Source organism: Lactuca sativa, chromosome 1 (assembly GCF_002870075.4).
Source record: "Lactuca sativa cultivar Salinas chromosome 1, Lsat_Salinas_v11, whole genome shotgun sequence".
In the NCBI taxonomy this organism is placed as follows: Eukaryota; Viridiplantae; Streptophyta; class Magnoliopsida; order Asterales; family Asteraceae; genus Lactuca; species Lactuca sativa.
Window position 1 is genome coordinate 151,525,638 of NC_056623.2, and position 11,894 is coordinate 151,537,531.

General features: G+C 32.8%; 1 protein-coding gene across 4 annotated transcripts; it reads left to right on the forward strand.

Annotated features, from left to right (window-relative positions):
• Positions 1-3,179: 3,179 nt before the first annotated feature.
• Positions 3,180-10,886, forward strand: LOC111916008 (disease resistance protein RPV1). Of its 4 annotated transcripts, none has more exons than XM_023911651.3 (12): positions 3,180-3,351; positions 3,996-4,648; positions 5,439-6,564; positions 6,653-6,976; positions 7,054-7,977; positions 8,063-8,702; positions 8,828-8,896; positions 8,979-9,081; positions 9,769-9,832; positions 9,958-10,081; positions 10,175-10,276; positions 10,528-10,886. In XM_023911651.3, exons 2-7 carry the CDS (start codon positions 4,116-4,118, stop codon positions 8,893-8,895), a joined length of 3,615 nt encoding a protein of 1,204 aa, XP_023767419.1. In that variant the 5' UTR covers positions 3,180-3,351; positions 3,996-4,115; the 3' UTR covers position 8,896; positions 8,979-9,081; positions 9,769-9,832; positions 9,958-10,081; positions 10,175-10,276; positions 10,528-10,886. The 4 variants fall into 4 exon arrangements, with proteins under 4 accessions (XP_023767419.1, XP_042751327.1, XP_042751317.1 ...); XM_042895393.2 differs by having other exon boundaries at positions 5,439-5,608; positions 5,696-6,564; positions 10,175-10,886; XM_042895383.2 differs by having other exon boundaries at positions 10,175-10,886.
• Positions 10,887-11,894: the final 1,008 nt, after the last annotated feature.

Sequence of the window (11,894 nt, forward strand, 5' to 3'; positions counted from 1 at the left end):
TTCTATAATGATTATTAAGCATATAGATCTTTCACTCAGGTAGAATTATCTATCCGATTGTTTATCTTATTTAATAACTACGTATGATTATGCATTATAAGCCCATCATCAATATTAGTGGTAGCATTGGTACGGTTGTGGGACGGATGAGAGTCAGTGATTGTATGATGGTTCAGAACCAATGATCGTAAGATGGTTGAGAGCAGGTAATGATCTGATGACAGGGTACCTATGGTTGGTATGTATGTTGGTATCTCATGCTTGATTAGAGTGATGATGTATTAACTGAAGCCAAGATCCTTTGTTTATATACATTATATGTATGGTGGAATATATGGTATACTATGGAACTCACTAATCTTTTTGCTTATATTGTTAAGTAAATGTTTTTCAGGTTGTTCGAGTAAAGGGCACAACAGGATTGTACATTCTACTCAAAGTTATTCTGCTATCCAACTTCCGTTGGTTTTGTAATTTACTTTTGTTTAAACTTTGTGCTTTCAATGAAAAGGAATATTACAATAAGTTTTCAGAAATGAGTTTTTAATGCATAATCTGGTTTTTAAAATGAATTTTTTGGTTTGAAATTTGGAATGTTAGATATCGGACGTTTTTTTTAAAACAGGTTAAAATATACCCATCAAATTGCATGTGCATTGCATATGAGGATACATTAGTGTTTTCATTACCATGTTTTTCTTTTATTTGACTACTGTCACTATCAACTGTCATTACCTTTCGCATCATTAGTCATGTATGTTACCATATTTTTCTTCCTCCCATATATATATATATATATATATATATATATATATATATATATATACACACACACAATTTATTAAACCCATTAAAACTCTTTTTCTAATTCATCCAACTACCTAACTTTAGATACTAATTTCTCATTCACCTTGATTTCATTTTGAACGTGTGATATATACCAAAACGAAGGTATCATAAATAAAACATACAAATATATCAACCTTTATTCATTTTGATAATGTTAAGGATTTGAAAATTCGTTTATGAAATTGGAAAAAATCCATTTTTAAAAATTGGCTAAACCAATTTTCTAACACAACCGTAACCCCCCCCCCCCCCCCCCCTCCCCGCCTACAAATAGGTGTGTTGGATTCTTTTCAAGGTTTTAGTAGAAGTATCTACAATTTGTTCTTAAGAGTTAGTCTTTACAACCTTTGGTAATACAATATGATATTTTTTCGTAAGTTCATATTAATCCAATCTTAATATGCTTGGCCCTTTCGTCTAAAAATGGGTTTAGAGACCACAATCGCGAAGATGTTATCACATAAAAATTCAACATGTAACTGATAATTTAAATTTTCGTATCTCAAAAAGCTTTATGATCCACAAACTTCACATGTAACGGAAGCTACAACATATTATTTGGACTATATGGAAGACGTAGAAATAATGGTCTATTTCTTTATGTGGACTTGGCATCTTGGCGATGAGGGTGAGTACACAATGGCTTCGCTTAGATAAGCGTTGGATGTTGGGTTGCTGCCGGTAATGTCAGTGGTTATGAAATGGAACAGATGTTCCTATAAAAGTAAATATTCTAATTTGGAGAATAACATTGGATAGATTTCCTACGAGGCTAAATTTGTCTCGCAGAGGAATTACTGATATACCATCATTCAGATGTCTGTCTGATATGTGATGATCAATTGGAGTCTTAATGATCACGTGTTCTTTCAATGTGAGATTGCAAAACAGGTTTGGTCTCGGATTGTTATGTGGCTAGGATTCCCAAACCCGTCTTTCATGATGATTAAGGAAGCTCAAGAATGGGTGCATGTCCTGCATGTGAGACAAGACAAGAAGGAGGTGGTGGTAATGGTTCTGATGACAGGAATGTGGGTTATTTGGTGCTTCAGAAATGGTTTAATCTTTCAGACTAAGAAGTACAGAAAGGATATGTTAGTTGATTTCATTGTTTTGTATTTGTTTAATTGGTTTTTTCGAGAAACAAAAAGGTTGCTAGAGTTGGAACTCATGGCTCCAACATTCTATGAACTTGTAATTTTTGTTGTCTTAGGCTAGTTTCTTGCTATACCTTAAGTTTTTTTTATATATATATATATATATATATATATATATATATATATATATATATATATATATATATATATATTTTATTTAAATCTTATGTCGTTCAAAAAAAATGATTTATTTCTTTCTCTTTCAAGAGATTAATGACTTTAATTCCACATACCAAACATAAACTTGTAACTGACCTTCTAATGCTAACACATTCCCCCATTAGCATTTATGTATGCCGCTAACCTCAAGCTAAAAGACTTGTTAATATTGATAGGATTACATTTGAAGTACCTTAGTATTCTAGTGGCTAAATTTAAATGCGACTTCCATGAAGCATGCTTAAACTGGCTCAATGTTTGGATAACAAATGAGATTGGTTGAGTAATGTCAAATAAATGACTTTTCTAATTAACTTTTGATAACCAGTTAAAACATTAAAAGACTATCATTCACACCAAGTCCCTTGTTGCTAACGACAATGAACATATCTAATAGGCTTATGCGGTTTTAACATGCTTACACCCAAGTCCATACTCATATAATTCTAACGCACATTTTTTTTTACACATACAATCCATATATTAGTATCGATCATTTCAATAACAAGAAAGAACTTTAAAACACCTAAATTAATTTAAAATTTTTAAAATCTATTTTTACCATCTTTTTCTATAGGACTTCTAGATTAATATGATTACAAAAACTATAACAAAATAATCATCTTCAAGGCAAAGTAGACAATGAGTAATTATTTACAATTTGACTAAAGCCAGAGTTGATTAAGAAAGATGTTATCTTCTTATTTCATCTTTTTAATGTTTTTTTAAGTCGTAGAGAGATCTGAATGATCTACACGTTTTTATATTTCTATTTACCGGTTGTATAAAACTTGGGTGTTACATTAAAACTATAACACAAATGGTATTTTAGTCAGGGGGACAAAAACCGCAACAACCTCCATGCTTAATGGACCCCTTATAAATAAAAAGTTCTGACAGAAACTGCAATGTTTTAACAACCGCAAGGACTATTTCTGTAACTTGCAATAAAAATACGATAACATTTTTTGTAAAAGAATAATTAAAAGAGGAAATATCATAAAAGCCCTTCTCCATAGCAAGGTAAAACATTCTCTCTCACCTCTCTCGCTATCTCCCTTTTCTATCTCGTTGACTTGCCGTTTACCAGCGTTGGTTCTGCAGTTTTCACTCGTCGTCCTTCTCGTCTCCATTTGATCTTCTGCAATTCTCGCTGTTTCAGGCCTCACCGTAGTTCTGTAGGCAGGTAAAGTCACATTCTTACAAGTTAGTTTCACATCGTATAGACTTTTGTGATTAAAAGCTCAGAAGTTGTGTAATCTGTGAGGTTCAAATTCATATTATATGGATAGACAAATTCAAATTTGAAAAGATTGTTCTTGCTAATATTGGGGATGTATAAAACAACTATGTCAAGAAACTTATTCTTTCTTATGTTTGGATCTTTTAATTGTTTGTTCATATCTATTGAAAGTTTGGAAATTGCCTATATGTTCTGCAATTCCTTTCATATGATGCAATAATGGATATTTTAGTTGTTTCTAGAATGGTATTAGGTGTTTAGTTTAATTGAATACATTGGTTTGATAATTTCATGCACTGAACTTAACTGGAAAAGCAGGTTAATCAATTTAATTAACCGAGTAATTAAGCAGTTTTGAAACAATTCCCATCTCAATATTATTATGATACTATATCAATACATAGCTGTATATATGCTGGTTATTTCTGAAGTTTATTGAATTCACATGGAAAAGTTTGCAGGTGCATACGTATTGTTATTTAAAACACTTAAAGTTTTAATTATGTAGAATAGATCATTGTTGAGGTTTAAATTGTTTTGATGAGACTTAAGTTATATAAGTTAGTAATAATTTAGTTTTTCTGTAGAGCTTTTATGTGAGGGATCTTGAGATTGAGGCGCAATTGAGGAAACTGTGGGATTTAAAATACTTATTGAGATACACAAAGTCGTGGGAAGTGTGAAAGGTCGTCAACCCATAACTCATAATGGTTGTTCTGTCTGAATTTTCTGAAGGATCCTCATCTTCTTCATCAACTCATGATCATAGATATGATGTATTTTTAAGTTTTAGAGGTGTTGACACTCGTAAGAGTTTCACTAATCACCTTTATAATGCCCTCACTCATGCCAATATCACCACCTTCTTGGATGATGAAGAGATTGAAACTGGGGAAGATCTGAAACCAGAATTGGAGAGTGCTATTAGAGGGTCTAGGGCTTCTGTTGTCGTGTTGTCTGAAAATTATGCTATTTCCACTTGGTGTCTTGATGAACTGGTATTGATCCTTGAGCAACGTATGAAATGCAACAATGTTGTAATCCCCATCTATTATCATGTTGAGCCCACCCATGTCAGGAAGCAAGAAAATAGCTTTGGAGAGGCAATGGCTAAGCATAGACAGATGATAGAGGCTGAGACAGATGAAAATAAAAGAAATCAATGGGCTCAAAAGATAGAGCTTTGGAATAAAGCGCTTAGAGAAGTTGCTGATTTAAAAGGGAAGGATGCAAATGGCAGGTAACCACTTTCTTATCCATGTTTCCATACTCCTTTAATATTGTTTAATTAGTACATGGAAATTCAAGATAATCGTCTCCTTATGCATTTCAACACATCCTTCATATTCATCAAATAGGCATCTTTTTTTGATGCATTTATTTTGGACAAATATATGCTTCGAATTCAATATGGTTTTTGCAATTAAGTGATCTCACAAATTAATTCATAGAGGCCGGTTAAGCCATCCTGCTAATTTTAACACATTTGCTATGCATTTATTATTTTCTTAAAATTAGTTCATGTAGATAGAGCATTTTAATGATTTGGCATACTTTTAACTAATAAACCAAATTTTAAACAGTTGTAATGCATGTACTACTTCTTATAGCATTCTACCTTCAAACTATATCAACTTTTATTATGATATTTTAAAGCTTGTAGTTGTAAATATTGAATCTTAACTTATAACTGTTCACATTTTGTTTAGATTCATTCAAAACCGCATTGTGATTTAAGTTTGATGGTTTTGTAGAAACACAATGAACTTTGGTGGTGCTTTAATGAATTCTTGTAATACATTAGTGGCTCTAGTCCTTTTACAGATGATAATTATGACCTTGCACATTATATGCTTACATGGTTATTGGTTAGAAGTGTAAATACAAAAATAGTTATGATATGAAAAACATAATTATATAATAGCTTAATATGTAATTTTGATTTGGATCATTGGAAAAATAATTCTTTAAAATGACATGTTAGTTTTTTTTTATTATGATTTGTTTTTCTTACTAAAATGAAATTCTAGGCTAGAGGTGGAGTTCATTGATGAAATTGTCAAGGACATCTTCCGTAGATTGCACATATCCTCAAGGTTTCCACTACCACAACTTATTGGGATGAAAGATTCCATTAAATTCATCATATCATGGTTGAAAGATGCATCATCACATATGCCAGATATACTTACTATTTTGGGTATGGGTGGGATTGGGAAGACGTCTTTAGCCAAATATGTCTATGTGCTACATTCTCATGAATTTGACAAAAGCAGCTTCATTGCAGATATCAGTAGGCGATGTGATGAAAAATATAATGGGATGATTGATGTACAAAAACAACTCTATGGTGACATTTCCAAACCAAGTTTAGTTCAAATTCGTGATGTTTCTATATACACCTCAATGATAGAGAGTGTAGTAGCCCGTAAAAAGGTGTTTCTAGTTCTTGATGATATTAGTAGTATCGATCAGCTAGATGCGTTACTTGGAAGCAAAAGGTTTCACCCAGGAAGCAAAATTCTAATAACAACAAAGGATGCATGGTTGACACAGAGTTGTTCACCATTCAAAACAAAGATTAAACCCAATCATGCAGAGCACAAGCTTGAAGGCTTGTCTACTACTGAATCACAAAAACTTTTGTGTTTTCATGCATTCATGTGCAACGATCCCAAGCCTGGTTATGAAGAGGTGTCACAAAAAATTGTGAAATATTGTGAAGGACATCCTATGGCTCTTAAAGTTTTGGGTAGGTCTCTACATAATCGAGATGTAACTTATTGGGAGGGTTACATAGACAGACTGAAGAAAGAAAATGATTCCCCTATAAATAATATCTTGAGAATGAGCTTTGATTCTTTTCCATCAGAAAATGATAAGGACTTATTTAAGTATATTGCTTGTACTTTTGTTGGAATGGATAGAGATGATGTCGTAACAATATTAGAGGCATGTGGTATAGAAACAAAAATTGGGATCACGAATCTCATCGATAAATGCCTTCTTAGTATCGGATGGAATAATGAATTGATGATGCATCAGTTAGTTCAAGAGATGGGAAGATTTTTGGTACGTGAAGAATCACTTTACAAACCATGGGAACGAAGTCGATTATGGGGCCATGAGTCGTTTATGGTATTGGATCAAGAAAAGGTAAGGGGCTATGTATAGTTGTTTAAAGCAGTTTGTATTTCTATATTCATGTCTAACATTTTAAAATATTTTTTCATCCCCTTCTTAGGGTACGAAAAATGTTCTAGGCCTTACCCTTGACATGAGAATGCTTGAGAAAAAGAAGTTAAATGGATCACTTGAGTTCAAAACAGATGCATTGAGTAAGATGGATAGGCTAATGCTTCTACAACTTAATTATGTTCAAATAATGGGCTCTTACAAGAATTTCCCAAAAGAATTAAGATGGTTGTGTATGCATGGGTTCCCTTTGAAATCTATACCTTCAGACTTATCAATGGAGAATGTGGTTGCTCTTGACATGTCATATAGCAACATTGAATCATTTGAGATTTGTTATAGCTATCCACAACGACTTCATAAGAGGCTAAAGGTAACTTATCTCCATGTATTACTGTTCTATGCCGATTTGACAAACTTCACTAATATTGCATCTTATCTCAATTTCAGCAATTGATTGGATCATGCACAAAAGACAAAAGATTGCTTGGATCATTGAAAATTCTTAATTTAAGTTTCTGTGAACAGATTCGTAGTGTTCGTGGCTTCGATCACCTCCCTAAACTTGAGAGTTTAATACTCAAAGGCTGTATTGGATTGCTTGAGGTTTGTGAATCAATTGAACAATGTTTTGAACTTGTCCTCATTGATCTGAGCTACTGCAAGAAGCTTGAAAAACTTCCAAGAAGCTTAGGGATGTTAAAGAAAGTTAAAACACTATTGCTAAACGGTTGTTATATCGGTGAATCTCAAATCAAGATTAGGGATATGGATTCATCGGAAATGTTGAAGTCTAACAATATTCGCATAAACACAATAACGTCTTCGTCCACTGTTGTTCTCCACGCTATGCCAAGTTATTCAAAGTTTTCTGTGATTTCTTTACCGAGATCTTTAGTAAGGTTGTCACTTGAGAATAATAATTTGTCCACTGAATCCTTTCCCACGGACTTCAGTTGCCTGTATATGCTAAAAAAGTTATATCTGGATGAAAATCCTATCGTTTCCCTGCCTAGTTGTGTGAAAACCCTTCCTAGGCTTGAGACACTTAGTATGAGAGATTGTAAAATGCTGACAACAGTCGAGCATCTTCCACATACACTCACACATTTAAACCTTCATTTTGATTCTAATAAACCTTTGCTACGAAAAGTTGTATTTGATCCACAAATGTCTCCACTCCAGTTCTCACTAGGACGGAGGATCGTGGCATTTTCATCATTTGAATGTGAAGGCATGGTGAAAATCCAACCAATGGCAGGGGTTGAGGAAAAGCTATTATGTAGTTTGGGTTGGACTAAGCTAGACTTTCTTAACGGAAAGCACGTGACAACTTCTTCTAGTTATGGAGAATCAGAGGAATCTGAAATCCAGGTTTGCTTTGGTTAACTATGTCTTTGTGTGATTATCTATGTACATAATTATTACTGTGTTTAATAAAGGTGGTTGTATTTGTCAGATGTATTACGAATTTGGAATATTCAGCACAATTTATGAAGGCCAAGAGATGCCGAATTGGATTACAGATAGAACCACAGGGCTATCGATGTCATTTACCATCCCATCATCTCCTAACCACCTCACTGGAATAAATTTTTGTTGTCAGTTGGCTTCTCCATTTCCTGATGAGAAGCTTGTATTAGTAGATTATGTTCTCCTTGATTTTCCGGTGATCAAACTTAGTAATATAACAAAGAATCTCACCTGGATATACGACCATTACATTGACAGTGTCTATGCAGGTGGAGATTGTGTAATATTGTTAAGCCATTGGATGTTTGGGATGAATGAGATGGAATGTGGTGACCACGTTATTGTTAGTGTGAGGTGGGCACCGGATGATATTGGTGATGCAGTTAGCAAGGAGTGTGGGGTGAGTTTTGTGTATGATGATGGAAAAAAAGAAGAAGAAAAAGAAGAAGAAGAAGATGTGCTGGGTTATTACAAGTCATGGAATCACATCATTGGTGGAGATCTCACTGCATTCCAAACAACAACAGGAGAATACATCCTAAGCAAAGATCGCATTCTGTGGCCTAGCCTTGATATAGCTCTACTGAACTATTATTATCTGTGTGTAGAAGGCGCCCACTTTAAAGGTATATGTCATTTTTATGTAATACTTTTTAGTTAATGCTGATAATAACTAAGTGATAGTATTTTATTTCATGTTTTCATTTTCTGCATTCATTTCAAAAATTTTAATCTATTTCTTTTTCGTTAGATAAAATATTTTCCTTTAAAGCTTTGTCCCAAAGGAAGTCTGGCGTACCAGTGGATCATGGCCCATAAGGTACTTTTATCCCATAAACCCTTTTCTCATAACTTATATAAACAAGCACACAAACCAACTTATTTCTAATATGTTTTCACAGCAATAAATATATAAATGTATTTCCAGCTGGCAGTGAAGGCAATACTTTTTCACTCAGCAGACTTACACTTTCCTTTCCTCATCTCTATGCAGTCTTCTTTCAGGTTGTTTTACATTTTCTAATGGTAATGAAGGTGCTTTTAGTTTTGGTGTTTTCCTGTCCCAGAGTTGGTTCTTCAAAATATAAATAATACCAGGTTGTATATATTTTAGGGAAAATGACACTTTTTTTCACTCAGCACAACCAACTTTGTGGACATTTTTTGGGTAGTCAATATGGTATATATGTAAACCTATTTAACTGGTCAATTATAAATTTAATGACCTATTGAGCAAAAAAAAATTACGACCAAATTGGGAAAAGCACATAGAGTTGGCTGTGTTAATATATAAACTGATCTTATGTTCAACATTAACGAATATATACTCCTTACAATATTTTGGCACAAAAGTACAGAATACAATATTTGTTCATAGTCATTTGGAATAAAATGTTCAAACATTGATCAATAAATTTGGAAATCTTACTTGCTATGAGTTTACATAGTTTCCAAAAAGTAAAATCTCATGGTTTTTTATTTGATATGATCATGTCATTTGTAACACCAATTTTACAGCTTCTATGTTGGTGGAAATTAAATCATTCCTGGATCAATTGTACATGAAATACAAAGTTTGTAATTGGAGGATTCTTGAGGATAGTATTATATATGCTTTTGTTATCCCCTCTAAAATTGAATTTAGTCATGCTAATTATGAGCCTAAAAGACCGTATCATTTGATTTTACTAGGTTATGGCAGGATGCTGAGAGCAGAATATTATTATCTCATTTGCTTATGATGAATTTCAAAGAGGTTTGCTTTTAATCTACAATTGCTTAATTTGTAGTTTCTCTTTCCCATTCCTCTCTTTCTATATGTGTACTTACATTTATAATATCTAGATTACCTCTGACATGTTATTTCTCTTCCTGTTATAGATATTTGCTTCTAGGGATTTAGAAAGAAGAATTGTGGAAGTTGAGATGGAAATAACACTAGCAAAAAGTCGAGGTTTCTTCAGAAACAGCCTGGTTTCTCTTCCATATATTTGATGAGCTTCAAGTAAGACATTTGTTAAATTTCCGGTGAATACCCTTAATGAACATATAGACAAAACTTATGAATCTGTCTCTTTTTTCTCAACTTTTGAAACAGAAAATAGCACTGCTTGAAACAAGCAATGCTGACTTACAGAAGCAGCTTCAAGAACATCAAGTCAACTTTTAACATTTGACCAAGCAAGCAACTCAGCAAAAGGTAAATAGTTACTCATATTCTGTTTCAAAAAAATTCAAGTAGATTACCATAGAATGTCCTAACGAAAAAAGTGAAAGTACAATTCTTAATTGGTGACTTCTTTTCCTTCATTGTCTCAAAAGTTAAATTACAATGGTGTAATAGAGTTAAGTTTACAATTAAAAAAACTAGATGACACCACCATTTCTCTATAAGAATCAAAGATGATCTTGTGTTGTTCTCCCAATAATCTTATTTCTGATTTTGTTTAGGTTTCATATTATGGTCTTGGACTAATGGAATCATGTTGCGATTTTGTTGGTCATGTTCTTCACCCTTTTGACAAGCTTAATGTTGATTTTGTTTATGTTTAAACACCAGTGACCAAAATCCTTATTTTTCATCATTGAAGGACTGCTAATGATCTCATATGCGGAAGCAAGGGATTTTAATTTAGTTTAATATTGATGATTTTACTACTTAAGTTTAATTATGATGATTTGATTTCTTGAATCACTTATAGTTTAAGCATATGGAATGACAATGTGAAATCCTTTATGATTTATATAGTGTTTAAAAATGTAAATGCACTAAAGTCACTATTTATTTATTTATTTTTGCAATTTAATCACTATGTTTCTGATTTTGTTGCAATGTTGACCATTTATCTGGTCTTCTGATTGCCACTATTGACGTGGCATGGGATATTGACATGGAATGTTGAAGTGGTATGTTGACATGTTACTATTTTTTTTAAAGCTTTGACTCAGTTATCTCATTTTGACAAAGGATTATACTTGCACTTTCTTGTCTCTCGGTTAGGCTTTAGAAACACAAAAACATGATTGTTTACTATGTTTAAGTTGTTAGGAGTCCTTGCTATTGACTTTTGCCATCTTTAATCACTAAAACAAGATGTTCAAAATACCCTAGCAAGGTCCATATAAACCATGGACATCAGGCGGTCTAAGAAACAAGCAAAAAAGAATAGGAAAGAAAGAGAGATGGTTCTTTATTCCATGCATGAGGCTGTTGCACGAGGCTTAACAATAGACAAAATAAGCATGAGGTTGGACATGTCATCATGCAACACCAACGACACCTAAACAAATAATGCCAGGTCATAGTCCCATGCCATATTAGAAGTGGCAACCGAGTGATGGGGTAAATGGTTAATTGCAAAAAAAATCATAAACATAATGTTTAAATTGCAATAAAAAGAGTGTCAAAATTGAAAAAACAAAATGAAAACATAGTGTCTTTTATAGAGTGAAGAAATTTCAGGAGAAGATGTTTGTGGTGTCGGTGTAATGCCTCAAATTATTATTTTTTATGAATATATATAGAAAACCATAACCTTTAATATTTAGATCATTTTCTTTCAAAACATATTTATAATAAAAATCATGGTCGTTAATACTTAAAATCATTTGTAACAAAACATCCCAAATATCATATCAACAGTAATTCATAAATGCCATTAGAGTATAGTCAATTAGGAATTCAAAAATAACATCAATTGCGAAGTTTTAAATCTTAGTTTTACAAACCAAAACATCATAAAAGAGAGATAAGTCAAATCTATACTTGTAACACCCGATTCAAGCTATTTTTCATTTTGACCCTTGGTGTGTTTTTT

What these genes read in the sequence shown, in the direction of transcription:
- LOC111916008 (XM_042895383.2), top strand. Translation starts at nt 4,116, where the DNA reads ATGGTTGTTCTGTCTGAATTTTCTGAAGGATCCTCATCTTCTTCATCA. An exon ending in TGGTATTGGATCAAGAAAAG is followed by an intron (nt 6,565 to 6,652) that starts GTAAGGGGCTAT and finishes TCCCCTTCTTAG; the next exon opens with GGTACGAAAAATGTTCTAGG. An exon ending in GACTTCATAAGAGGCTAAAG is followed by an intron (nt 6,977 to 7,053) that starts GTAACTTATCTC and finishes TCTCAATTTCAG; the next exon opens with CAATTGATTGGATCATGCAC.